This window comes from Drosophila miranda (genome assembly GCF_003369915.1).
Source record: "Drosophila miranda strain MSH22 chromosome Y unlocalized genomic scaffold, D.miranda_PacBio2.1 Contig_Y2_pilon, whole genome shotgun sequence".
Lineage (NCBI taxonomy): Eukaryota > Metazoa > Arthropoda > Insecta > Diptera > Drosophilidae > Drosophila > Drosophila miranda.
The window spans coordinates 19,906,165-19,933,899 of record NW_022881614.1 but is presented as its reverse complement, the minus strand read 5'-3'; the positions used below and the strand labels follow the sequence as shown (position 1 = coordinate 19,933,899).

Here is a 27,735-nt window from a genome sequence, read left to right as displayed (position 1 = left end):
AGTGGCCAGAAGGACAGTGCTGGGTTCGTGATGCGTTGCCGTAGCGGAGACTAGTTGCGCAGAGTGTGTTCTCACAGACGAGTCGCTCGCTGCAGACTGTGGATGACCACCGGAACTAGTGTTGGGAACAACTGGGAGAGGCTGTGCAGTGCTCTGAGTAGGAAGTGGGGTCCTAGCGTAGAGTTGCGTAGGTGTAGCCCTGCCAGATGAGTCGCTCGTTGTATACTGCCAGGAGTTACCGGAACGAGCGCTATGGTTGGCTGCGTGAGGCTGTGTTGCCACCTGAGCAGGAGTTGGGAAGTGCAGCAGTGTATGGTGTCTTTGACCACACTGCGTGCAGTTCCTTTTACTGGTACATTTTGAAAGTGCATGGGAACGGCTCAGACAGTTGAGGCATGCCTTTGCATGATCGACGATGGCTTTCCTTGCAAAGCAGTCCTTGGACAAAAGGTCCGGGCAATGCCGAAGATTGTGACTGTCGCTACAGTGAGGGCAGCGAGTGTGTTCGGCAACCGCAGTCTTGGCGTGGAAACTGTTGCCCTTGTATGTTACGTTGCCAACTGACTTCTTCGGGTGCCTTTGATTGACAGGCTGCGGCACAGGTGTCCGCGTCGTGGAGTGGCCTCGGTTTTCGAACACATCGATGCTGACGAGACGGTCGTTGAGAAATGATTGTAGCTGAGAAAAGGTGGCAAGTTCGGCAGAGCTACCGAGATGGAGCTCCCAAGCTTGCAGTGTCGTGCTTGGCAGTCTGGAAGTGAGATGATGAGCCATCCAATGCTGAACATCTAGATTCTTGAAAGCATTGAGACAAACCGTCGCAACATTAAGCATATGTTTTATATCAGCAGACTGCTCCTTTGTCAACTGTGGCAAGTCATACAAACCGTTCATATGGTACATAAACTGCAGCCGTTTGTTGTCGTATCGCTTGAGGACGAGACTCCAAGCTGTTGCATAGTTATTTCCCGCAAGCGCCATCTGCTGAATATCCTCGTCGCGATCCGAGGGAAGAGCTTGCTTCAGGAAATGAAACCTTTGGACGTCGGACAGTTTCTGGTTGTTATGGATGAGTTGAACAAATGCATCGTGAAATGCCGGCCAATCCACAAACTTGCCTGTAAAAGTCGGTACAGGTAGCTTGGGCAATTGCACTGATGATACAGATGGATTTGCTGGCTCCGGATTCTGCTGTACCGGTGGTGCTCTTGGACATACATTTTCGTAGGCCTCTGATATGATGCTGAATGCCGTTGTATAGTCTTCATCAAAGCGAAAGGCCACTTCGCTGGACACATAACTATGCGTACTTGGACATCGAAGTATTAGCAAACGTTGATGATTTTGCTCAAATTCACCTAAGAACCGTTGCAAAGTTTGTAAGCGCGTTTGAAAATAAGCTTTTGTTTTCCGATCTGCGCCATCCTTTCTGAAATTACGCACCGTTTGATTAACCCTCGCAATGAGATTTGTCTGAATAACACTGAGATTGTCGATCTCCACCTGAGGATCGGCTTCGAGGTCGTGGGACTCGGCTGTTGACATGTTGTTGTTATATGTGTATGTACCTTTCTCACCCTTAGTTGCACTCTCTTTGACCTTGTACAAAATACCCACAACGAAACACTTACTCTGGTACTCGGGAGTGCTTCTCTTTGCTTAAAGCGTAGCTTAAGAGAACTTGCGAGTCGTTGTTGTTGGTGTTGTCCGAGCGGAGAGCAGAAACTGTGCTACTGTGAGCGTTGAGTTGAGACCTTGTGTCTAGAGATGATGTGCAGCAACAGAACGCTCGTTGGTCTCTTGGTCTCTGCTTTGCACGAGAGAGAGGCTTTGTCTGACCGTCGGCTTGTGTTGTTGTTGTGTGCTACTGTCCAGGCACAGAGCTATCGTCTGGTCTTCTTTGTCCCTGCTTCGTGCGAGAGATAGCGGCTGTTGGATAAACCGTTGGTTTGCGTTGTGTTTGCCGTTTACAGTTGCAGCCGGTAAAATATGATTTTATTTGTACATTTAACTGAACGCGGAACGAGGTAGAATCATATGCGTATAGTACGAATTAAACGCGGTTCCCCTCATGGGCCACCAAAAATGTTGTGAAATCCTCGATACGAGATTTCAATGTTGAGCAGAAATGCTCTGGGGAATCTTTGCGTTTAATAATGTACTACACGATATAGACAATTCGAGATTTATTCATTTGGACTTCAATCAACTTAAACTTTAATCTTAATCGCGTATAGAGTACAATGTAATGGGTAATACGGGTTTAAGCGCGGCCGGCTGCAACTGCTAATTGTCGTTGTGATTTCGTCGAAACGCGAACGAAGACTCTTCATGGTGATCGGAAACGAGGTTACGCCGCCCTAGCATGAAACGACGCCGTTCTCCGAGTGGGCAATCGCAGTTAGAGCGCTCTCACTCTCTTTGTAGTTTAACCCTTAGAAAACCGTCCATGCCGCCCCCAATACTGGGACCAGTATTAGAAACCAAAGGATGTCACATGTGAATGCTCTGTGAATAAATAAAGTGTTCGTTATGGTACATGTATGGTCGAATAGAGCTAGCAGCGGTGGTAGGATTATTCTGAGGTCTGTGGCAACGGTAGCCGACATAGTTTAGAGACCGATCGTTTGTATACGCCTGATGCTGTTTTAACAGTTGCGACTCTGACTAAACTGTCAGCTCCAGGGTGAACTTCTATTATCCTTCCCAGTTTCCACTCGTTGGGTGACAGTCGGTCATCCTTGACAATTACTAGATCGCTGACTTGTAGATTGTCGGTTTCATGTCGCCACTTTGGACGGGCTTGAAGATGTGATAGCCAATCCGAACTCCAACGTTTCCAAAATTGCCGGATCATTTTCTGTCCTTCCAGAAATTGGACTGTGAGTGGAACATCCCTTGTCGTTACATCCGGCGGTGCTAATAATGAATCTCCAATAAGAAAATGTGCCGGGGTGAGGGCAGCTAGGTCCTCCGGCTCCGCGCTTAGTGGACATAATGGCCTGGAATTTAAACAGGCTTCAATTTGTGTTAGCACGGTAGCAAGTTGTTCGTAGGTCATTTTATATCCTGAAAAGGCTCGATAGAGATGGGTTTTTACAGACTTTACATTTGCCTCCCAAAGGCCTCCGAAATAGGACTATGCGGTGGATTAAAATGCCATTGGACGTTTCGGGCCGCTAAAGCAGGTATTACAGTTGTGGGTAGCTCTCGTTTCAAATGTATTTGCCAGGTTTGAAGAGCCCGGTCGGCACCAATGAAGTTCGTGCCGCAGTCGCTATAAATGTGTTGACAGTAGCCCCGACGCGCGATGAAACGTTGTAGGGCCATGAGAAAGTGTTCGGTGGTTAAGCCCGTGACCGCTTCAAGATGAATTGCCTTTGTAGCCAAACAGATGAAAACTGCGATATACGCCTTGTAGTTTGTGTGTCCACGGAATCTGGATGCTTGAATTTCGAACGCGCCTGTATTGTCCACTCCGGTGGCGATGAATGCACGAGTTGGCGGATTGACTCTATGTAGGGGAAGATCGGCCATCAATTGTGCTGCTGGGTTCGGTCGGTGACGAAAACATCGGACGCATTGTCGAAGAATGCGTTTGACAGTTTGTTTTCCGTTGACTATCCAGAATTTGTGTCGAATAGTGGCCAGCGTTAATTCGGTGCCGCCGTGGAGTGCGAGACGGTGGGCATTACGCACGACGAGATCGGTAAAATGATGATGATTGGGAATGATCATTGGTTGTCGCTGGCTTATCGGAAGGTGCATTGCATTTCGCAGTCGACCTCTGACTCGTAGAATTTGTTGGTCATCTAGAAATGGGGATAATTGACACAACTTGTGTGTGCCCGATAGTGCCTTGTTTCCCTTCAACCTCAATATCTCTGTCGCGTAGACCTCCTGTTGAATGCTGCGAACGAGATGAATTAAAGCGTTGTCGAGCTCCTGCACACTCAGTGGTCCAGACAGTTTGTCCCCTTTGGCTTGAATGTTATGTATAAACCGTAGAACATATGCCATGACTGATATTAACCTGTCGTATGAGGACGAGTTTTGGATGAAGGCTTCTGGAGCCTCCGAGACTTGCACAGCATTTTGGAACAAAACTGATGGTTTCTCCTCGATTATAGTCCTGTCGATGTCCTGACTGGGAACTCCGTTTGCCGGCCATTGGCTTTCCGGCTGCTGTAGCCATGATGGTCCAGACCACCATAATGGATGTACTGCTAACTCTTGTGGTGTTAAGCCACGAGTTGCGCAGTCCGCTGGGTTTACCGCAGTAGGTACATGTCTCCACTGAGTTGATGTACTATGCTCCAAAATCTGTCCAACGCGATTTGACACAAAGGTTTGCCATCGGTGGGGATCTTCATTTATCCAAAACAAAACGATAGTAGCATCTGACCAATAGAAGGTTGCCATAGGTGGTCCTGCAGTGCGAAGTTGGTCCCGGATCCATTTTGCCAGTTTAACTGCCAGCAGCGCACCCGAAAGTTCGACTCGTGGAATTGTGATCGGTTTCGTGGGTGTGACTCGACTGCGTGCAGCTAGCAAATGAGTTTGAATCAATCCGTTTGGTAGCTCTGCACGAATATATGCACATGCTGCATACGCCAGTGAAGATCCATCGCAGAAAACATGTAGCTGTAATGACGCAAGCTCGTGGATGTTGAAGCGCAGCCATCGTGGTACTTGAATTTGCTCGACATATGGCAAGTTCTGTATGAATCCCTGCCATCTATCAAGCAGTTCGGTTGGCAGCGGTTCATCCCAGTCCAGTTGTGCTAGGCTGCCATCGTTGCGTTTGATGCGGGCCATCCATGAGTCCTTGAGTATCGCCTTCGCGGTCATGACACAGGGCGTGATGAAACCTAATGGGTCGTACAGTCGGGCGACTGTGGAAAGTAAAGAACGTTTAGTATGTGCGTGACTGATTTCAAAATTTATCTTGAACCCAAAATAGTCTTGATGTGGATGCCAATAGAGGCCTAAGGTTTTAACGGGATCTTGGTACTCAAACTCTAATAATGTCTTATGAGATAAATGGTCTGGAGATATTTCTTGTAGCAGAGAAGCGTCATTCGCAGACCACTTTCGAAGCTCCATTCCTGCTGATCGTAAGGCTCCGATCAATTGATTTTGAATTTCTAATGCTCCTTCGCGAGTGGAAGCTCCGCTTTGTACGTCGTCCACGTATATTTCGTGTCGAAGGACCCTTTCCGCGAGTGGGTATCGGTCTCGTTCATCCTGCGCCAGTTGATGTATGACGCGAATGGCTGTGTAAGGAGCTGAAGCGGTTCCAAACGTAACTGTGTTGAGATAATACTCAGCTACTTGGTTGTGTTCGTCATGCCAAAAGATGCGTTGATATTGCGAATCCTCTGCATTCATGTCAATGCATCTATACATCTTCTGAATGTCGGCAGCAAAAACAAAACGATGGAAACGCCAATTCAGGACCACGCCGGCTAGATCGTTTTGGAGCGCTGGTGCGGTGCATAGGACGGCATTGAGCGATTTTCCGTTTGACGTTTTACAGGAGGCGTCATATACTACTCTAACCTTAGTAGTGACACTTTCCTCTTTAAATACTGCGTGATGAGGCAAGGTGCAACATGTGGACTCGATTCCATTCTCCTTGCTAATGATGCAATGCTGCTGCTCCTTGGTTGTTACTTTGGTCACTTGGCCTAGTTGAAAGTACTCCTTCATGACTTCCGAATATTTGGCTTGCAGCTCCGGCTGCCTTTGGAATCTTCGTTGAAGCATTTGGAATCGATTAATCGCGATTTGACGTGATTTGCCTAGCACCTGCGAAGGGTCAAACAAACGCTTAAGTGGTAACCGTACCAAATACTTGCCGTTTCGTTGACGGATGTGAGTTCGTTTAAAATGCTCCTCGCACCATCGCTCTTCTGGTGTGAGCTGTTTTGCAGAACCGAGATGCTCCATTTCGAAGAATTTCTGGACGAGATTCTCTAGCCTGTTGTGGTGACATCTAATGGTGACAGCGTGTGAGCGTTTGGAAGTGGCTCGACCAAAGACTATCCAGCCCAGCTGGGTGTGCTGTGCAATTGGTTGGTTCTCCTTTCCTCTGCGGATATCTGAAAGCAGGATCTGTGGGATTACGTCGGCTCCCAGCAGAAGATCAATCCGTTGTGATTTGTAGAACCTGGGATCGGCGAGTTCTATTCCGTTCAAATGAGGACATTGCTGCAATTTGATGGATTTTGAAGATAATTGCGATGTAAGCGTTTTAAGTATAAACGCAGTATCAATGGTAGTACAAAACTGCGAAGTACAAGAATTTAATGCCAATTCTGTAGTGTAGGTACACCTGTTCTTGGAGGTGGTCCCAACTCCAGCAATTTCTGCGGAAATTGGATGCCGCTTGAGGTTGAGAGCCTGCACTGTGTGCTCTGTAATGAGGGTTCCTTCCCAGCCTGAATCCACTAACTCACGTACCACCGCTGATTGACCAGTGTGGGGGTTGTGGATTGTGACCAGGGCAGTGGCCAGAAGGACAGTGCTGGGTTCGTGATGCGTTGCCGTAGCGGAGACTAGTTGCGCAGAGTGTGTTCTCACAGACGAGTCGCTCGCTGCAGACTGTGGATGACCACCGGAACTAGTGTTGGGAACAACTGGGAGAGGCTGTGCAGTGCTCTGAGTAGGAAGTGGGGTCCTAGCGTAGAGTTGCGTAGGTGTAGCCCTGCCAGATGAGTCGCTCGTTGTATACTGCCAGGAGTTACCGGAACGAGCGCTATGGTTGGCTGCGTGAGGCTGTGTTGCCACCTGAGCAGGAGTTGGGAAGTGCAGCAGTGTATGGTGTCTTTGACCACACTGCGTGCAGTTCCTTTTACTGGTACATTTTGAAAGTGCATGGGAACGGCTCAGACAGTTGAGGCATGCCTTTGCATGATCGACGATGGCTTTCCTTGCAAAGCAGTCCTTGGACAAAAGGTCCGGGCAATGCCGAAGATTGTGACTGTCGCTACAGTGAGGGCAGCGAGTGTGTTCGGCAACCGCAGTCTTGGCGTGGAAACTGTTGCCCTTGTATGTTACGTTGCCAACTGACTTCTTCGGGTGCCTTTGATTGACAGGCTGCGGCACAGGTGTCCGCGTCGTGGAGTGGCCTCGGTTTTCGAACACATCGATGCTGACGAGACGGTCGTTGAGAAATGATTGTAGCTGAGAAAAGGTGGCAAGTTCGGCAGAGCTACCGAGATGGAGCTCCCAAGCTTGCAGTGTCGTGCTTGGCAGTCTGGAAGTGAGATGATGAGCCATCCAATGCTGAACATCTAGATTCTTGAAAGCATTGAGACAAACCGTCGCAACATTAAGCATATGTTTTATATCAGCAGACTGCTCCTTTGTCAACTGTGGCAAGTCATACAAACCGTTCATATGGTACATAAACTGCAGCCGTTTGTTGTCGTATCGCTTGAGGACGAGACTCCAAGCTGTTGCATAGTTATTTCCCGCAAGCGCCATCTGCTGAATATCCTCGTCGCGATCCGAGGGAAGAGCTTGCTTCAGGAAATGAAACCTTTGGACGTCGGACAGTTTCTGGTTGTTATGGATGAGTTGAACAAATGCATCGTGAAATGCCGGCCAATCCACAAACTTGCCTGTAAAAGTCGGTACAGGTAGCTTGGGCAATTGCACTGATGATACAGATGGATTTGCTGGCTCCGGATTCTGCTGTACCGGTGGTGCTCTTGGACATACATTTTCGTAGGCCTCTGATATGATGCTGAATGCCGTTGTATAGTCTTCATCAAAGCGAAAGGCCACTTCGCTGGACACATAACTATGCGTACTTGGACATCGAAGTATTAGCAAACGTTGATGATTTTGCTCAAATTCACCTAAGAACCGTTGCAAAGTTTGTAAGCGCGTTTGAAAATAAGCTTTTGTTTTCCGATCTGCGCCATCCTTTCTGAAATTACGCACCGTTTGATTAACCCTCGCAATGAGATTTGTCTGAATAACACTGAGATTGTCGATCTCCACCTGAGGATCGGCTTCGAGGTCGTGGGACTCGGCTGTTGACATGTTGTTGTTATATGTGTATGTACCTTTCTCACCCTTAGTTGCACTCTCTTTGACCTTGTACAAAATACCCACAACGAAACACTTACTCTGGTACTCGGGAGTGCTTCTCTTTGCTTAAAGCGTAGCTTAAGAGAACTTGCGAGTCGTTGTTGTTGGTGTTGTCCGAGCGGAGAGCAGAAACTGTGCTACTGTGAGCGTTGAGTTGAGGCCTTGTGTCTAGAGATGATGTGCAGCAACAGAACGCTCGTTGGTCTCTTGGTCTCTGCTTTGCACGAGAGAGAGGCTTTGTCTGACCGTCGGCTTGTGTTGTTGTTGTGTGCTACTGTCCAGGCACAGAGCTATCGTCTGGTCTTCTTTGTCCCTGCTTCGTGCGAGAGATAGCGGCTGTTGGATAAACCGTTGGTTTGCGTTGTGTTTGCCGTTTACAGTTGCAGCCGGTAAAATATGATTTTATTTGTACATTTAACTGAACGCGGAACGAGGTAGAATCATATGCGTATAGTACGAATTAAACGCGGTTCCCCTCATGGGCCACCAAAAATGTTGTGAAATCCTCGATACGAGATTTCAATGTTGAGCAGAAATGCTCTGGGGAATCTTTGCGTTTAATAATGTACTACACGATATAGACAATTCGAGATTTATTCATTTGGACTTCAATCAACTTAAACTTTAATCTTAATCGCGTATAGAGTACAATGTAATGGGTAATACGGGTTTAAGCGCGGCCGGCTGCAACTGCTAATTGTCGTTGTGATTTCGTCGAAACGCGAACGAAGACTCTTCATGGTGATCGGAAACGAGGTTACGCCGCCCTAGCATGAAACGACGCCGTTCTCCGAGTGGGCAATCGCAGTTAGAGCGCTGTCACTCTCTTTGTAGTTTAACCCTTAGAAAACCGTCCAGATATATTAATATTTAAATTTTATGCAGCCATTAATAATTTTTCTTCAACATTTTTAGTTATATTAAAATGTTCTTTTACATAATATATAAAGATTACTTCTAATTCTGTGGTATTTTTTGTATATGCTTTTTATAATTTTGTTGTTGTCGGGACATAAGGGTTAAGAATATATCAAAAAATTCGTCCGTGAACAACCTTCATCATCAACAAGCATGCATGCACTGACGATAAGGGACAACACGAACGAACTTCGGCTCCCGACGAGACCACCTTGTATAATTGCATCATGGCCGTGTACTAGACCGGTAAATTTCTTTATAGCGATTGATTTTGCCTTCCCATCGGTCGCCACGTCGCCACGTTGCTATTCGTTACTTTATTGACTGTGTGACCAACAGCAAAGAAAGTCAGTGCTGAATATACCGAAAGTGTTCAGCGCTTATTTCGCAATGGGCGGAAATCCTGACATTTGTTAATTAAACTTAATTGAGCCGGCATATAGAAAAAATTCAGATTGACTTAACAAAAGCGATTAGTTTGACCGTCTAAAACCGTCTCGTTCACAAAACAATAATTTAGTAAAAAGTTAAGGGTAATTTTTGGTATTTTTTCGCGTTTCCGGTTGGCGTTGACATGACGGCCAGCGAGGCTTGATAATAATCTGATAATCTTGGCGTAGTTCAGGTCAGAGATATCGTGGTTTTTAGTTCAGATGAATGATGGCATGGATTTACAATCGTTAATATTTTCCGCCATATACCTCAAGTAGTTCAATTATTTAAACAGAGGGGGCTTAAGTGGGCTAAGCTCGTTTTTTCATCAAACATATTGTTTTTAAGGAACCAAAATTGACAAAAACAATCAAAGCAATCGCCGTAGTAGGAAAACAAGTCAAGTATTTAAAACAAGCCAGTCAAGTAGAAAATTGATTCATTAATCGGAGAAAATTATGTGTTCAGGCATGGAAGTCTTAGCTAGCTAGTTATAATCGACGGAATTTCAAAATCGAGGAATATATATAATTAAACATGAACTCGTCAGTATACTTACGGTATATTTTGAAAATGCGACGGTATATTACGGTATATCATCGATAAATAAAATGCCAGTGAGGCTCCCTGGCTTCCGGCATGCCGAACACTCGTTCACTTTGTTCAAGTCTGTCGCCGGAATCGCATAGACTGTGATATCTCATTCAATTTATTCGAGAGTAAGTTTCTGGATCCAAAGTGAATTAATGTGGTGTATATACATGTATATGTTAGAGGATTTAGTGAATATGTGCAACGAAACTGCAGTAAATGAACATTTATAAACAAATATGTGCGTTCTGGTGCATTTGTGTGTGCTTGAAAAAATAACCTCTAACGAGGCTGGCAAAGTGAAAGGTGCTGACGGAGGCATAGTGATGCGAAAAGCAAACACGTGGCAATGTGCACACTTTGAAGAAAATTAGTGCTGTGACCAATGCAACGACCCTTGCTGCACCGTAATTTTAGTTCGCGATATGGTGTAATTTTTTTGTAATTTTCTTCGCCACGCCCACTTGGCATATGTGGCATCGATGGGTCGTTCATTAGTGCCGTTAATTGCTCCATCAATTAATACTCGTTCTGCTGAGTAAAAGCACAAAACATCGCTGAAACAGAGTGCGAAAACGTGGTTTTCGCACGCGTATTTTTCCGATTTCTCTATATGCATAGAATTTCAAAATGGCGACTCATGGTGTGACTCAAGTGCCCGGATATCTTTCCTAGCAACAAGCAAAAATCTCTAAAAATCTTACTCTGCACGCTGCCAGTTGCCAGCTGTTGTAAGGTGCACACACATTTCCGATGCATTTGGTTTGACCTCTTGCTTGGGTCTGGTTTAAAGACTCGCAATGCATTCGGTTCTTGAAAATTTTCTATCTTTTTCGTGCCACCGCGGCGATCATTTGCCTTTGCAAGAGGGACATTCACATTGGTATGGGTCGTCGCCATTTTTCTTTGCTTTCTCCCTCGCTCGCTGCGGCCGGCAACTGAGCATGACACACGAACGCATGGACAGGCACATGTGTTCATGTGAATACAAACGCGATTAAATTTGCTGAAAATTTCCTTGCGCATATTTATTCAATTTAGCAACTCGATTTACCATGATGATTATTTTCAGTTCTGCTACTGAAGAACTTTGACGATAGCATAAATACCAAACCACTGAAAAACTCGAGTTTGCTTTTAGAATGGTTCAAATAAATAGGTTGTTTCTTTTGTTGTAAATTTGCATGTACATATATTTATGTGTATGCGGGTATGCGTACTTTCATTGTTCAACAATTTGTTGTCTCTGTTCTGCTTCCTCCCCCTCTAGCTTGTTTTTTTCCACCGCCACTTTGAATCGCATGCGGCGCTGCACCTAACCTAACCTCAAACTGCCTCTCAGGCAATGAGCAAAAAACACGTTTTGGCTTTGCGGCGATTGTGAGGTTAGGTTGAGTGGCTGCGCAGTGGCAGTGGCAGCACGCAAGCAAAAGTAGAAAGTACGAATGCCGATTAGTGGATTTATTTGTAGACAACGAAAATTATTTGTGCCCATTAAACCTGCAACTAATTAATAAAACAATTCCTAACCAATTGCTAACGAAATGTGTTTACCCATTTGTTTCTTCCCCACGTTACCGTTCCTGTTGAACCCGATTTCGAAATTCTACCTGCTGCACGATGTCCAACATAACCGTACCCGTTCACCCACACACACACACAACTGCAGCTCTCCTATAATCCAACATGGGCAAGGAAAAGATTCACATCAACATTGTCGTCATTGGACACGTCGATTCTGGCAAGTCCACGACCACCGGTCACTTGATCTACAAGTGCGGTGGTATCGACAAGCGTACCATCGAGAAGTTCGAGAAGGAGGCTCAGGAGATGGGCAAGGGCTCCTTCAAGTACGCATGGGTTTTGGATAAATTGAAGGCCGAGCGTGAGCGTGGTATCACCATCGATATCGCTCTGTGGAAGTTCGAGACTGCCAAGTACTACGTCACCATCATCGACGCCCCCGGCCACAGAGATTTCATCAAGAACATGATCACTGGTACCTCCCAGGCTGATTGCGCTGTCTTGATTGTGGCTGCCGGTACTGGCGAGTTCGAGGCTGGTATCTCTAAGAACGGCCAGACCCGCGAGCACGCCCTGCTTGCCTTCACCCTGGGTGTGAAGCAGCTGATCGTTGGTGTAAACAAGATGGATTCGTCCGAGCCACCATACAGCGAGTCGCGTTATGAGGAAATCAAGAAGGAAGTCTCCTCGTACATCAAGAAGATCGGCTACAACCCAGCCGCCGTCGCCTTCGTGCCCATCTCCGGATGGCACGGCGACAACATGTTGGAACCCTCTACCAACATGAACTGGTTCAAGGGATGGAAGGTGGAGCGCAAGGATGGCAACGCTGACGGCAAGACCCTCATCGAAGCTCTGGACGCTATCCTCCCCCCAGCTCGCCCAACCGACAAGGCCCTGCGTCTGCCCCTGCAGGATGTCTACAAAATTGGCGGTATTGGAACAGTACCCGTCGGTCGTGTGGAGACCGGTGTCCTGAAGCCCGGTACCCTTGTTGTGTTCGCCCCGGCCAACATCACCACTGAGGTTAAGTCTGTTGAGATGCACCACGAAGCCCTCGCCGAGGCCGTTCCCGGTGACAACGTTGGCTTCAACGTTAAGAACGTCTCCGTCAAGGAGCTGCGTCGTGGCTACGTTGCTGGCGACTCCAAGGCCAACCCACCCAAGGGCGCTGCCGACTTCACCGCTCAGGTCATCGTGCTGAACCACCCTGGCCAGATCGCCAACGGCTACACCCCAGTGTTGGATTGCCACACCGCTCACATTGCCTGCAAGTTCGCTGAGATCAAGGAGAAGGTTGACCGTCGTTCCGGCAAGACCACCGAGGAGAACCCCAAGTTCATCAAGTCTGGTGATGCTGCCATCGTCAACTTGGTGCCCTCCAAGCCTCTGTGCGTGGAGTCCTTCCAGGAGTTCCCTCCTCTGGGTCGCTTCGCTGTCCGTGACATGAGGCAGACCGTTGCTGTCGGTGTCATCAAGTCTGTCAACTTCAAGGATGCCTCCGGTGGCAAGGTCACCAAGGCCGCCGAGAAGGCCACCAAGGGCAAGAAGTAGCTGGTTTGCTCCCACTCAACAACACTAGCAGCAGCAGCAGTAACAAGCGGAAGCGCAAGCAGAAAGCATATAATCAACAACCTAATGCAGACACAACCCACACTTAACAATACCAGCAACAAGCACAACAGCAACAGTAGTATAGCAAGAACACCTGTCCCTGTCCTGAGCCAAACGAACGATAAGATGAAGTTCCAGAAGAAGCAAAAGTTTAATTTTTTCCATCGAAAAGAGTTTCGCAGGATACGAATGACAACGAACGCTGTCGAAGCCGCCTGAATGCGATGGTGGATTGGCAGGAGCGCACACGAAACACAACCACTCCTCCTTCAACCATCCTCCCTCCATCGATCTTTAGTTTACTATGTATAGATATGATGTGACATAGATGTCTTGAGTAGCGAGCGCGCGTAGCATTTATATCGATTAAATTAACCTTTGTTCTTTGATTTGTATCATTTATCTTACCCTCCTTTTGCACACACACGCAACTACTTTGTATACATGAAAAAAAAGAACCAGAATAGAAGCGATAACTTTATTTACAAAAAATAAAAACCCTATTTTTGTATTTATTCTTTTAACGAGACAAAACCCTTTCAACATCTTTTTGGTTGCTTTTTGATTTTCAGCAGAGCTTTTATTTTCTCCCAGTCCAGACGCATTTTCTTCCACACACCATGCACCGCCCGCCCTGCCGACGATGCCTCAAAGTACAAAGTGAATCTGAATCGAATTAAAAAGTACAAGAAACGAATGAAATAACACTGACAACACAATATACCTCAATCGTTCCAATAAAGTGGACATTTTTGCCATTGAAGAGACTAAATATTTGATTAATTTCCATCCTCTTTGGCCAAAGTTGTTGAATCTTTCGATTAAATGAAACTTGTTCTATTTTTAATTATTATTTTTCGGCTATATTTGATTATCAATTATCAAGAAAAATATACTTGACAGTATGGATTGTCTGTTTTAATTTAAAGATGGCCTAATTGTAGTGTAAATTTTGAACTCATTGGATAATTTAGTTTTAGGCTGAAGAACAGCCAAAGGTAAAACAAAACAAAGTGTCTATCTATTTGTCCATTACCAGTGGGGGATCTACGAAATTGTAGTCGCTTCGGGGGGTAGAACGCGACCGTGGATCTTCGTACCGTATGCCACTGGGCGTTACAATGGCACTCTTCATTAAGTATTTGCCGAACTTTTGGATTTGCATCGCAGTGATGCTATCCAGCACCCAATAGGGCGTCAGATAAATGCGATCGTCCACGACCCGTCGTTTGTCGCCAATAATGTACTTTGCCTTAAAGCGATTCTCCGTCATCTTGGCGCCGCCGAGCAGCAGTAGCTCCTTCATGTTGTTGAACTCTATGGGCCGGCAAAGGGAGGACACATAGAAGGGTTCCATGTAGCGGAACAGCTCGCAGTGATAGTGGATGCCAAAGGCCTGTCGCTCAGTGCGGCAAATCTGATTTGAGAAGAGGGAGTTACTAGCTCTTCACGCTCTTCACTAGACTCACCTCAATGGCACGCGAGAACTTCTTCAATTCGTATTTCTCTTCATTTAACCATTTGCCGGCATTCAGCGAGTCCTGGATCCATCCGAAGTTGACTATCCAGACGCCACGCATGAGTCCGCGAAGCAGATTCAACGTGCGGCGCGGCTCCACGCTAACCAAATGAGTGGTCCGATTGGTCACAGTGGGATCCAGCCGCATTCTACGCAACTTCCGTATGGCCTAAGGTTGAAGGCAACGAATTCAGTTGATTTGGGGTAAGATTAAAGAGGGCCCCGGGGATTATGATATGGATACGGAAACGGTTTATTTGAGTGTGGGAAATGAGTATTACAAATGAAGGTGAAGGTTGCTGCAAATTTACTGCGTGTTGTTTATGTTTCATAAATAATTATTATGGCCGATTAATGGTTATTGAATATGCATATTAACGAGAACTTACAAACAGAGCTAAGCTACATTAGTATTATAGTATAGTATTATATATTCTACTGACTAAAGTTGGGCGTTAGTGGGAGTTTATGTTTATCCACCCAACTCGTACTACAGAGGTTAGGCTACCAAGGTTAGGGCTCAGTTGGTGTCTCCACAGTGTTACCAACCTTTTGAATCCCCTGGACCTGCCCCTGATGCATGTTCGTGTGAACCAGTGTGCGGATTACACGTGAGCGGCGTTTGCTGGTCGCCGATTTCTCCACTCCTGCTACATTCATTCCGGAGGAAGTATCAATGTCGTTAGCGTTATTTAGAGATCCATCGGGGGTGAGAAATTTGTCGGTGCTTTCACGATCAACATGAGCACTAAGGCAGCTGGATTCGGAGGAAGGGCAGGCGGGAACGGCCAATGAACGACGACGCTTTTTCCTCGACTGGGTGGATGCATTGTTTCCACTAAAGCTTAAGCGCTGTTTTTTATTTGTCTTTGGGGGTGAGGTCACCACCACTTCGTTGGGCGTGAATAGTAGACGCCTTTTTGGTTCATTCGAGGGATTCTCCTCCGACCGAGATTTTTCTGCCGTCACAACTGATTTGCCGCACTCCCCCAACTCGGCCTGATTGGCCAGCAGCAGCGACAGTCGATGGGATGAGTTCAACCTGTTTATGTTCTCGTTAATCACCTCCATGTCCAAGTTGAATAGGGTGCGCCTTCGATTTACGGTGGTGCTGGACCTGCTGGTTGGCAGGCGAGTCGAGCTGAACATCGGCGGGGTCGAGTGCTCATCTAAGAGTGTGGACGTTTGCATAGTCACATTGGACATCGATTTCCTGGCAGTCAAATTCACGTCCTGGAATTCCTTGCTGATGTCCATACGCTCTGAGGTGTACAGGGTGCCTCGCTTGTCCGCCTGATAAAGAACTCTCGACGGAGAAGGATTTCCAACGCTTATTTCCAGAGAATGTTGCACGAAATCGGTTTTGTTAAGGATTTTTGCATCTGCCATGCGCTCGTCCATTTTGGTCTGACAATTTGACTCGGTTGCATCTCCTGCAGGTTCTTCGGCAATCGAACTCTTGTCCTCATGTATTGGGGCCAGCTCCTCGGCAATCGATGCAAATACATTTTGCGGGGTCAATTCCAGAGGCTCCTTGGCAGCCTGAAAAAATGAGCTGCGACGACGTGTCATTCGTAAATCTGGCTGTGGAGGCGCAACTGCAACCGTATTGCTGGCCATGGGAATGTGGGCTGAGCTGCGGCGATGCTTCAGACGTGGCTCTGCCTCTGCAGGCGGAGGATCATCCACATTAATAGTCGTGAGAATATGAGCCGAACTGCGGCGACGTGTCATTCGTGGCTCTGTCTCTGAAGCAGCCTCCGTAATGCTTGTCATGGGATTGTGAGCTGAGCTGCAGCCAAGCTTCGTGCGTGGCTCTAGAGGCGGCGGAACATCATCCTGATTTCTTACCAGCGGAATATGTGCAGAGCTGCGTCGGCGAGTCACCCGTTGCTCTGGCTGAGGAGGCTGAGAAGCATCCGCATTGCTGGTCATGGAAATATGTGCAGAGCTGCGTCGACGACTGGTGCGTACTGGCGTGGCCACAGGAGAGGCCTCTGCAGTGCTACGGCGGTGCTGTGGTTTGGCAGGCTGCTGCTCATCGCTGCCTGGCTTCTCATTAAAGTTCAAAATCTTCTGGGCCTGCAGTTTTTCACCACTGTCATGAGGTTTTTCTTGCACTTGAAATCTATCCCCAGCTTGCAAGGGAGATGGACGCTGAGAAACTGGCGTATAGCTGCCATTGGCTATCCTGTGGAAATTGAATCGGTTATGGGACATCAATTTCAAAAGATGACAAGCCCTAACTAACCTGTTGAGTATTTTAGTGGCTGGCGACTCGACCGCGGCTTCTCCGGCAATTTGCTTGTTGTGGTTAAGTGCCTTAAAGAAGCGGCTGATGTCATTCTGCAAAGCAACAAAAGTACTAGGGTTAAACAGGATTACTGTGGCGTTTTCCTTACGATCGTACCTTTGCCGTTGTGGTTGGAGTTCCCAAGGCAGTTCGCTTGCTGCCCGATCCTGGGCCATTCTCCTTCGATGATGTGGGAGTTACTGGGCGTCTTGACGGACGTATGGCAAGTTCCGAGCCCGGTTGCATGCACCGAACACGCTGCAAAGGATTTAAGAGTTGATAAATAAATGAGTGCGGTCGGTCATGGAGCTCATGCCCTCTTTGTTATTGTTCCTGCTGCGGCGGATGCTGGCGCAACTGACTCTGTCAGTCACACGATGGCTAAAAACACTGTTTTATTTGTTTATAACTACGTGATATCAGTGCCGTTACTGGCTTTGTTTAATCTTTTTAGCGCTTATCTCTTGAGCGCTCACTGGCTGTCAAGAAGGGAAGATACTCTCCGGTCATCGATATTTTATGGGTTTTTTTAAGAATAAGGTTTTAATAACAATTCATTTATTCAACTAAAGTAGATGTCCGTCCAACAAAAATTATAGTTGTGGGAAGATCAAACAGACGCCAAAGAAATCATCGTTCGAAAAATTCCCATCACCAGGTATAGGCCGGTATCACTAACCAGTTCATACAACGAAAGCCTCACATACTGGCTAGCGCGTTCAGTACCCCAGAGTGACGTCATCATGAGAGAGAGAGCGCAGAGAGAACATCTTTGCATGTGTTAGTGCACACGCAATATGTTTCGACAAAAATATGTGATTGTATGCTTTTTCAGATTTTTTTGAACTCTCTCAGGTCTGGTTCTGCACATGCATTCTCACGTGTTTTGCGTGTGTGTTTAGTATTGCTGGCCGCTAGAACTGAAATTTGAGTTTGGTTCTTGTTTTGGGTCTTTTGATGGACTGACCTACCGCCACAAAATAAATGAAGAATGGGCAGGGGGTGGGGGTATGGTACACTAGGGCGCGGGAAATGAAATAAAAGCTGTTATTTGTTTGATTTATACCACAAAATATAAAATATTACAATAATATAATTACACATTTATTTCCTTATTTTAAACAGGTTTATTATAAATTATAAAAATTATGCAAACGCCGTCGGTTCTCGACTTTTTTGTTTATTATAACTAAAACAATGATGTATCTAAATATACAATATAAGAAAAACGAGGGGGAACGTTGTGAGTTGCTGCGGACACCGCAACTCTACAGTTATACCCGATACTAAGTCAGTATGACACGACAAAGAGTGCGTGCGAGAGAGACAGAAAATCAGTCTGAGCGTGACGTAGGGCGCTGCGTAGCCACTGCAAATTGATTTCTTGCTTTTGGCTACAAAAATTATCCGATCTGATCCAGATTCAGCAATCTGATAGATATGGTCATTATCTATGATTCTGCGTTTTTAGTTTTCTCGAATGTGCAATATTGTGGATGCAACAGATTTTCGTGCTTTGTGGGGGCGGAAGGGGGTGGGGCGAAATTTGGACACGAAACGGTCAAGGTCCGATATCACAGGAGTGTGGATACCAAATTTGGTTGCTCTGGCTATAATCTATAACCTATAATCTGAGATCCTTGAACTCATATTTTGCAATTGGCAAAACCGACCATAAACCCTGTGTGTTAGAGAGAGACAGAGCGAGAAAGAATGAAATTGTTTTCTTGATTCTGGCTATAATAATTATACGATCTGGTTGAGATCTTACATTCTGCGTTTTTGGTTTTATCGTATCTTTAAAAATGTGGGTGCCACAGATTTTCGTCCTTTGTGGGGGCGGAAGTGGGCGGGGCGAAGTTTTGAAATATTTTTGTAGCAGTGACATATCACAGAAGTCTGGATCCAAAACATCGTTGCTCTAGCTCTTATAGTCTTTGAGCACTAGGCGCTGAAGGGGACGGACAGACGGACGGACGGACGTGTATATGTTTATTTATTCATGTTTTCCGCATCTTTTGGGCTATTGTATTGTAATATGTATATTTATTTGCAAAATTGGCAAACGAACATTTTCGTTTTGCTTCTCACGATTCATTTTAAGCTCCAATAGTCAAACCGTATTGAGTTCACAAAAATTGATAGTTGCCATAAGCATCACACGTACAAGCACGCATACATACGCAAAAGACACTTTGTTCGTTCACTCGCGACAAGATGCTCAGTGAAAAACAGGAACAAAAGAGAAGTGAAAAAATCGGTCTTTGCTTGAGCGAAGAGCGAGTTGAGCAAAAACAGAATTGATCGGGTCTTTTCAGTCCATTTTCTCAATGTGTCCGTCAATGAGAGGTTTTTATCAGACACGCCGAAAGTGTCAACAGTTATTTGCGAGCTATGTTCTTTTTTATACCCGATACTCAAAATGAGTATTGGGGTATATTAGATTTGTGGTAAAAGTGGATGTGTGTAACGTCCAGAAGGAATCGTTTCCGACCCCATAAAGTATATATAAATTCTTGATCAGCATCAATATCCGAGTCGATTGAGCCCTGTCTGTCTGTCCGTCTGTCCGTCCGTCTGTCCGTCCCCTTCAGCGCCTAGTGCTCAAAGACTATAAGAGCTAGAGCAACGATGTTTTGGGTCCAGACTTCTGTAATATGTCACTGCTACAAAAATATTTCAAAACTTCGCCCCGCCCACTTCCGCCCCCACAAAAGACGAAAATCTGTGGCATCCACATTTTTAAAGATACGATAAAACCAAAAACGCAGAATCGTAGTGGATGACAATGTGTTCTAGAGTGTAAAATCTCAACCAGATCGTATAATTATTATAGCCAGAATCAAGAAAACAATTTCATTCTTTCTCGCTCTGTCTCTTTCTAACACACAGGTTTCATGGTCGGTTTTGCCAATTGCAAAATATGAGTTCAAGGATCTCAGAACCTATAAGAGCCAGAGCAACCAAATTTGGTATCCACACTCCTGTGATATCGGACCTTGACCGTTTCGTGTCCAAATTTCGCCACACCCCCTTCCGCCCCCGCAAAGGACGAAAATCTGGGGCATCCACAGATCTCAGAGACTATTAAGGCTAGAGTAACCAAATTTGGTATCCGCACTTCTGTTAGATCTCACTATAAAACGTATACCTCAGAATTTCGCCCCACCCCCTTCCGCCCCCACAAAAGACGAAAATCTGTTGCATCCACAATATTGCACATTCGAGAAAACTAAAAACGCAGAATCATAGATAATGACCATATCTATCAGATTGCTGAATCTGGATCAGATCGGATCAGCCAAAAGGAACAAATCAATTTGCAGTGGCTACGCATCCCCCGATGTCACGCTCAGACTGATTTTCTGTCTCTCTCGCACGCACTCTTTGTCGTGTCGTTTAACATTAGATGCGTCTGCCGGAGGAGAGCCATACTGACTTAGTATCGGGTATAACTGTAGAGTTGCGGTGTCCGCAGCAACTCACAACGTTCCCCCTCGTTTTAAATTGAATTTGTGAGACTTTGTCTCGAAATGCCGATTAAATATATCAAAATAAAATATACGAATGTAATAAACTTTAATATTTATGTACATATGTATGTACATAAGATATTTTATAATTGAATTAGAAAATTTATGGGTATTGTAAATGAGAGTATTCAAGGTGCGACCGGCTTCTAAATTTTGCTTTGCAGATTCCCGTCGGAAAGCGCGCGATTTACAATTGATTTGAAATATATGTAAAACCAATTCCATTTATATTTATGCATATTTATTTAAGTATATATATATTTTTTCTTATATTGTATATTTAGATACATCATTGTTTTAGTTATAATAAACAAAAAAGTCGAGAACCGACGGCGTTTGCATAATTTTTATAATTTATAATAAACCTGTTTAAAATAAGGAAATAAATGTGTAATTATATTATTGTAATATTTTATATTTTGTGGTATAAATCAAACAAATAACAGCTTTTATTTCATTTCCCGCGCCCTAGTGTACCATACCCCCACCCCCTGCCCGTTCTTCATTTATTTTGTGGCGGTAGGTCAGTCCATCAAAAGACCCAAAACAAGAACCAAACTCAAATTTCAGTTCTAGCGGCCAGCAATACTAAACACACACGCAAAACACGTGAGAATGCATGTGCACCCATACACTAAAACATGCTGGTGGCAAAACAGAACCAGACCTGAGAGAGTTAAAAAAAATCTGAAAAAGCATACAATCACATATTTTTGGCGAAACATATTGCGTGTGTACTAACACATGCAAAGATGTTCTCTCTGCGCTCTCTCTCATGATGACGTCACTCTGGGGTACTGAACGCGCTAGCCAGTGTGTGACGCTTTCGTTGTATGAACTGGCACATCTATATACTGTATGGTTAGTGCCGGTATATACAGAGACGATATACATAGAGCAGACAGCTACGATACTATCGATAGCTTTACAGCTGCCAGCCTCTCAGCCGGGGCTGCCCTATAAAAATTGCTCTTGGCAGCGCTGTCAGCTCAGTCATTCCCACTCCTCTGCGCTCAATTAGTTCTTCTCTTAAACTAAGTAAACCCAACAGTATTACGCATTCCCATTTAAATTCTTGTCAACACACACGTCTGTTCCGGGAGGCTTCGTCGAGTGAGCGATAAGCAACAAGTGCTCACCCATTCAAGACTGGACTACGCCACAGGAGGAAATTTATAAAACAAAACTACGCTATTAATGTTCGGTTCACCAGCTGCAAGCCCTTTGTTTATTCTGCTGAAATACTAGACACGAATCAGTGCACGGAACGTGGCACTTTGGCTCGAGGGCGTGTGCATCTGTTGTACGAGAAAGTAAACAATTAACAGACAAGAAGATTCTGGCAGTGGAGCGACAGCTAGGGAAACAATTAAAAAACTTGTTTTCCCAACTGCCAGTACTCCGATAAGTGTCGCCTCAACCGCAACGCGTACATACCCAATTTATAGAAGCGCGACAAGGTAGATCCAATCACAATACCAGGCAGCGACTAGCACAGAAGCACATAATGATTCCCGTCTACGGACCCGTAACTCAGGCCCTGTTGGGTACCCTGCTCACCTGGGGACTGCCGGCCGCCGGTGCCGCCCTTGTGATATTTGTCCGCGGTACGCAGAGAAGGTCGCTGGACGCGGCCCTTGGCTTTGCGGCTGGCGTGATGATTGCCGCCTCGTTCTGGTCCCTGCTCAAGCCGGCTATCGAAATGGCCGAGAGCTCGCACCTGTACGGAGTGTACTCGTTTGTAACCGTGGCCGGTGGATTTCTGCTCGGATCCTTTTTCGTCTACGGCTGCGACAAGCTGATGTCTTATTTGGGTCTGAACAGCACCAAAATGATGATTCAGATGACGCAGTCGAGCAAGGACAAGGCGGACATTGCCATCGAGGACCTGAAGCGTAATGGGAATGGCGAGCGCCTCGCTTCAAAGAGTCTGGAAAGCTTTTCCGACTGTTTGAGCGTGCAGCACAGCGGAGAGTCCCGTCGCCGCAAGAAGGGCAGCATCAACGAGATGGAGCAGTGCACCTACACCACCACCGAGGAGGAGAAGCGCGCCCAGGAGGCACTCTCGCAATGGAAGCGCATCATGCTGCTGGTGGTGGCCATCACCGTGCACAACATTCCCGAGGGACTGGCGGTGGGCGTGTGCTTCGGAGCTATCGGCACCTCCAACTCATCCACGTTCGAGAGCGCCCGCAACCTGGCCATTGGCATTGGGATTCAAAACTTTCCGGAGGGTTTGGCCGTCAGTCTACCCCTGCATGCCGCCGGCTTCAGTGTGGGCCGGGCGCTATGGTACGGACAGTTGTCCGGGATGGTGGAGCCCATCTTTGGTGTGCTGGGCGCCGTGGCGGTGACGTTTGCCAACCTGATCCTGCCGTATGCTCTGTCGTTTGCGGCCGGAGCCATGATCTACATTGTGTCGGACGACATCCTGCCGGAGGCCCATGCCAGCGGAAATGGAACGATTGCCACGTGGGGCACTGTATCTGGATTTCTGATAATGATGTGCCTTGAGGTGGCGCTCTCATGAGAGGGGCATCCCATACCTAAACTACAAAATGCCTGCCTCGCATCGCCACCGCAGGACTTACAAAATAGTGTAATGCAAGGATTCCATTGTACTTAACGCTTATTCCTTTTATGTAAATAGAACCAGACTCGCATGTGCGTGCATGCAGCATTGTAAAAATCTCAGAGGCACTTTGGCCCAGGTAGCGCTACGTGGAACGTTTCTCCTGCCTCGCGCCACCCAGCAAGCAGTTTCCCGTGAATCGTGAATCTAATAATCTAACTTAGAGTTTAATGTTCTATAAATATGCCTGACGACTGGGCTGCAGTGCATCTGCATCTACGAACGCATTCCAGCGAGTTATGTAAATGACGTGAAGATTTGTTGTACTATTCTCGGAAAGAATACAAACAGACGTGCATGAGAATTAGGTTTTAAGTTGTCAGCAGCGTCCAGTGACTCGTATGTTTTTAAACCGTCTAACATTTAAGCAATAAAACTTAATGTATGCAAACGATCAGCTCCTCTCATCTCTCCTGGACAGGCTTCCTTGGCCCGTTCAACTTTCTGGCCCTGGCCCTACGATACATATGATAAGCAGCGACTCAGACCTCGCGCAAATTAAAGTAGATAACGCACGGCACCAACAAACCGCTTGACAATGGTTGTCACTGATAAGAATCTGTCAGACACGAAGATTTCCCAATAGTCGGCGCTCTATGTTTGGGGTACGTGCAATTTCAGACGGCCGATGGCCCGCGTTGCTTCGGTATTTCTTTGGATTAAATAATCATTTCGATGTATATTCAAAAGTGTCACGGAGCAACAGTCAGGGCGGAAGGGGGTGGGGCGAAATTAAGAGATATACGTTTTATAGTGAAATCTAACAGGAGTGCGGATATCAAATTTGGTTACTCTAGCGTTAATAGTCTCTGAGATTTGTGAATATCCCCAGATTTTCATCCTTTGCGGGGGCGGAAGGGGGTGTGGCGAAATTTTGAAACAAACTCGTCTCGGTCCGATATATAAGGAGTGTGGATACCAAGGACAAGGCGAGAAAAAAATGAAATTGTTTTCTTGATTCTGGCTATAATAATTATACGATCTGGTTGAGATCTTACATTCTAAAACATATAGTCATCCTCTACGATTCTGCGTTTTTGGTTTTATCGTATCTTTAAAAATGTGGATGCCACAGATTTTCGTCCTTTGTGGGGGCGGAAGTGGGCGGGGCGAAGTTTTGAAATATTTTTGTAGCAGTGACATATCACAGAAGTCTTGAACCAAAACATCGTTGCTCTAGCTCTTATAGTCTTTGAGCACTAGGCGCTAATAGGGACGGACAGACGGACGGACGGACAGACGGACAGACAGACAGGGCTCAATCGACTCGGCTATTGATGCTGATCAAGAATATATATACTTTATGGGGTCGGAAACGATTCCTTCTGGACGTTACACACATCCATTTTCACCACAAATCTAATATACCCCAATACTCATTTTGAGTATCGGGTATAATTATTGATTACCTCCGAGTTTCGCTCTATTAACTTTCCCCCGCCTCACAAATATCTTGCAAATAGCACGTCGACCTTTTGGCTGACAATTTTGATTGATAAAGTTGGGAGCATACGGGGCTGTCTCGGAATAGATATCAAATGGAGGAGGGAACCAACCAAAAGCTTGTTATCTAAGTATTCGACGCCCAAAAAGTAATCTTCACTCACCGTTATCTTGCCGTAGAGCTCAGGAAATTCATATTTGTGCATGCTAGTGATGGGAAACTTTTCGGGTTCGCAAACCCTTCGTTGCGACTTGCAGCCCTCAAGCCACAATACTGAGACAACCGGTATTTTCCACTCCATGGCCTTTTTGTAAGTCGAGAGTAGACCATCCTTGAAGATCACATGCGTGGTGTTTCTATGGAAAAAGATCGAGAACTGGCTTTCAGCTGGAAATTCAACCTGGGATCGAAGCGATGTACTCACCGCAGAAGACGATCGTTGATCTGAGCCCCCATGTCGGCTATGATCGTTTTGACACCATCGGAACGATTGTCGTTGCCGGAACGCACATCCACGTAGACTACAACGGAGCTCATGACCTCCTGGAGGGAAAGCGGTGCCTTGAGAGTACGCTCGTCAGCAGAGATGATACTCTGTTCGGTATGCGGCACATCAAACACATTGTATGCGTTTCTGGTGGGACTTCTGCAGGACAAAAAAAGGAAATAAATTTCTCTAGCACGTTGATGGAGGTACTACTTACTTTAGAGCGCGAATGGCACGCACTCGTAGTGAAGCGCTGGGGCTGTTGATATCATTCTGTAGACGTGCCCAGGGTCCAGCCGGCCTAGACGTGGTCGTTGTCACATTATTTTTTGTCTCCACAGAAGGCCCTTGGCTGATAGAACGTAGAGTCATCGGTTGCGAAACGATCGGGCGGGCCACGGGAGAAGGTTGGGACGTTTTTTTTGCACTAGTGTGTACGTCCGGCATCTTCTCCGAGGCCCGCATGGTATCTATCCAAGAAGAACAAATTTGGTTAGCGATTTCTGGATCTTTTTGCCACATTGCCTGTTTATATTTTAGTTACTACTAATTTTGATAGCACCGTATCCAAAAAGATTACTAAATATTACAACAAAAATACAGAGCCTACCTGCTGTGTTCTGAGGCTGATTCAGATGCTTCGGGGTGACATTCGAAGCCGGGTGCTCCTGCAACGGACGACGCACTGGTGCCGCATGATGTTGCAGTCTCTGCGTTTTCTGCGCTGCTTTGGCGACGACCGCCTCGTAAGTTTTTGTTTTCCATGAGGGTTTGCGTTGCACGAATTTATCCATGGTCTGCAGGGGTTTCCGCACGTGCGGACTTTATTTAATACAAAATAAATAATTAAAATTTACTGCACAAATTAACAAACACAGCGTCTCGTTTCGATTAATACATCGATAAAATATACCGTCCGACCGTCAGAAATATACCGAAACATACTGTTCAGGCCATGATGCAATTATACAAGGTGGTCTCGTCCATGATGCAATTATACAAGATGGTCTCGTCGGGAGCCGAAGTTCGTTCGTGTTGTCCCATGCATGATGCAATTATACAAGGTGGTCTCGTCGGGAGCCGAAGTTCGTTCGTGTTGTCCCTTATCGTCAGTGCATGCATGCTTGTTGATGATGAAGGTTGTTCACGGACGAATTTTTTGATATATTCTTAACCCTTATGTCCCGACAACAACAAAATTATAAAAAGCATATACAAAAAATACCACAGAATTAGAAGTAATCTTTATATATTATGTAAAAGAACATTTTAATATAACTAAAAATGTTGAAGAAAAATTATTAATGGCTGCATAAAATTTAAATATTAATATATCTGGACGGTTTTCTAAGGGTTAAACTACAAAGAGAGTGACAGCGCTCTAACTGCGATTGCCCACTCGGAGAACGGCGTCGTTTCATGCTAGGGCGGCGTAACCTCGTTTCCGATCACCATGAAGAGTCTTCGTTCGCGTTTCGACGAAATCACAACGACAATTAGCAGTTGCAGCCGGCCGCGCTTAAACCCGTATTACCCATTACATTGTACTCTATACGCGATTAAGATTAAAGTTTAAGTTGATTGAAGTCCAAATGAATAAATCTCGAATTGTCTATATCGTGTAGTACATTATTAAACGCAAAGATTCCCCAGAGCATTTCTGCTCAACATTGAAATCTCGTATCGAGGATTTCACAACATTTTTGGTGGCCCATGAGGGGAACCGCGTTTAATTCTTACTATACGCATATGATTCTACCTCGTTCCGCGTTCAGTTAAATGTACAAATAAAATCATATTTTACCGGCTGCAACTGTAAACGGCAAACACAACGCAAACCAACGGTTTATCCAACAGCCGCTATCTCTCGCACGAAGCAGGGACAAAGAAGACCAGACGATACCTCTGTGCCTGGACAGTAGCACACAACAACAACACAAGCCGACGGTCAGACAGCAGCCTCTCTCTCGTGCAAAGCAGAGACCAAGAGACCAACGAGCGTTTTGTTGCTGCACATCATCTCTAGACACAAGGCCTCAACTCAACGCTCACAGTAGCACAGTTTCTGCTCTCCGCTCGGACAACACCAACAACAACGACTTGCAAGTTCTCTTAGGCTACGCTTTAAGCAAAGAGAAGCACTCCCGAGTACCAGAGTAAGTGTTTCGTTGTGGGTATTTTGTACAAGGTCAAAGAGAGTGCAACTAAGGGTGAGAAAGGTACATACACATATAACAACAACATGTCAACAGCCGAGTCCCACGACCTCGAAGCCGATCCTCAGGTGGAGATCGACAATCTCAGTGTTATTCAGACAAATCTCATTGCGAGGGTTAATCAAACAGTGCGTAATTTCAGAAAGGATGGCGCAGATCGGAAAACAAAAGCTTATTTTCAAACGCGCTTACAAACTTTGCAACGGTTCTTAGGTGAATTTGAGCAAAATCATCAACGTTTGCTAATACTTCGATGTCCAAGTACGCATAGTTATGTGTCCAGCGAAGTGGCCTTTCGCTTTGATGAAGACTATACAACGGCATTCAGCATCATATCAGAAGCCTACGAAAATGTATGTCCAAGAGCACCACCGGTACAGCAGAATCCGGAGAAAGCAAATCCATCTGTATCATCAGTGCAATTGCCCA

At 45.8% G+C, this 27,735-nt stretch overlaps 3 protein-coding genes and 1 non-coding gene across 5 annotated transcripts; 3 read left to right on the top strand and 1 right to left on the bottom strand.

Moving 5' to 3' along the window:
* The first annotated feature begins 10,065 nt into the window (after nucleotides 1-10,065).
* LOC108159013 (elongation factor 1-alpha 1) lies at nucleotides 10,066-13,680 on the top strand. Its single transcript, XM_017291887.2, has 2 exons — nucleotides 10,066-10,172; nucleotides 11,714-13,680. The coding sequence occupies exon 2, from the start codon at nucleotides 11,731-11,733 to the stop codon at nucleotides 13,120-13,122; it is 1,392 nt and encodes a 463-aa protein (XP_017147376.2). The 5' UTR covers nucleotides 10,066-10,172; nucleotides 11,714-11,730; the 3' UTR covers nucleotides 13,123-13,680.
* LOC117194225 lies at nucleotides 11,095-11,167 on the top strand. The gene has a single exon (XR_004474791.1). It is a non-coding gene; the product is annotated as a small nucleolar RNA snR61/Z1/Z11 (small nucleolar RNA).
* Nucleotides 13,353-25,955, bottom strand: LOC117192391 (microcephalin-like). Of its 2 annotated transcripts, none has more exons than XM_033397067.1 (9): nucleotides 25,701-25,954; nucleotides 25,308-25,560; nucleotides 25,028-25,249; nucleotides 24,767-24,959; nucleotides 17,112-17,252; nucleotides 16,953-17,047; nucleotides 15,251-16,892; nucleotides 14,652-14,870; nucleotides 13,353-14,599 (listed from the first exon to the last, which is right to left on the bottom strand). In XM_033397067.1, the coding sequence occupies exons 1-9, from the start codon at nucleotides 25,882-25,884 to the stop codon at nucleotides 14,204-14,206; spliced, it is 3,345 nt and encodes a 1,114-aa protein (XP_033252958.1). In that variant the 5' UTR covers nucleotides 25,885-25,954; the 3' UTR covers nucleotides 13,353-14,203. The 2 variants fall into 2 exon arrangements, with proteins under 2 accessions (XP_033252958.1, XP_033252959.1); XM_033397068.1 differs by having other exon boundaries at nucleotides 14,384-14,499; nucleotides 25,701-25,955.
* LOC117192392 (zinc transporter ZIP11-like) lies at nucleotides 21,501-23,553 on the top strand. Its single transcript, XM_033397069.1, has one exon. It carries the CDS (start codon nucleotides 22,035-22,037, stop codon nucleotides 23,055-23,057), a length of 1,023 nt encoding a protein of 340 aa, XP_033252960.1. The 5' UTR covers nucleotides 21,501-22,034; the 3' UTR covers nucleotides 23,058-23,553.
* Nucleotides 25,956-27,735: the final 1,780 nt, after the last annotated feature.

What these genes read in the sequence shown, in the direction of transcription:
- LOC108159013 (XM_017291887.2), top strand. Translation starts at nt 11,731, where the DNA reads ATGGGCAAGGAAAAGATTCACATCAACATTGTCGTCATTGGACACGTC.
- LOC117192392 (XM_033397069.1), top strand. Translation starts at nt 22,035, where the DNA reads ATGATTCCCGTCTACGGACCCGTAACTCAGGCCCTGTTGGGTACCCTG.
- LOC117192391 (XM_033397067.1), bottom strand. Translation starts at nt 25,884, where the DNA reads ATGGATAAATTCGTGCAACGCAAACCCTCATGGAAAACAAAAACTTAC. An exon ending in ATCAACGATCGTCTTCTGCG is followed by an intron (nt 24,960 to 25,027) that starts GTGAGTACATCG and finishes CTTTTTCCATAG; the next exon opens with AAACACCACGCATGTGATCT. An exon ending in AGCTCTACGGCAAGATAACG is followed by an intron (nt 17,253 to 24,766) that starts GTGAGTGAAGAT and finishes AATCCTTTGCAG; the next exon opens with CGTGTTCGGTGCATGCAACC.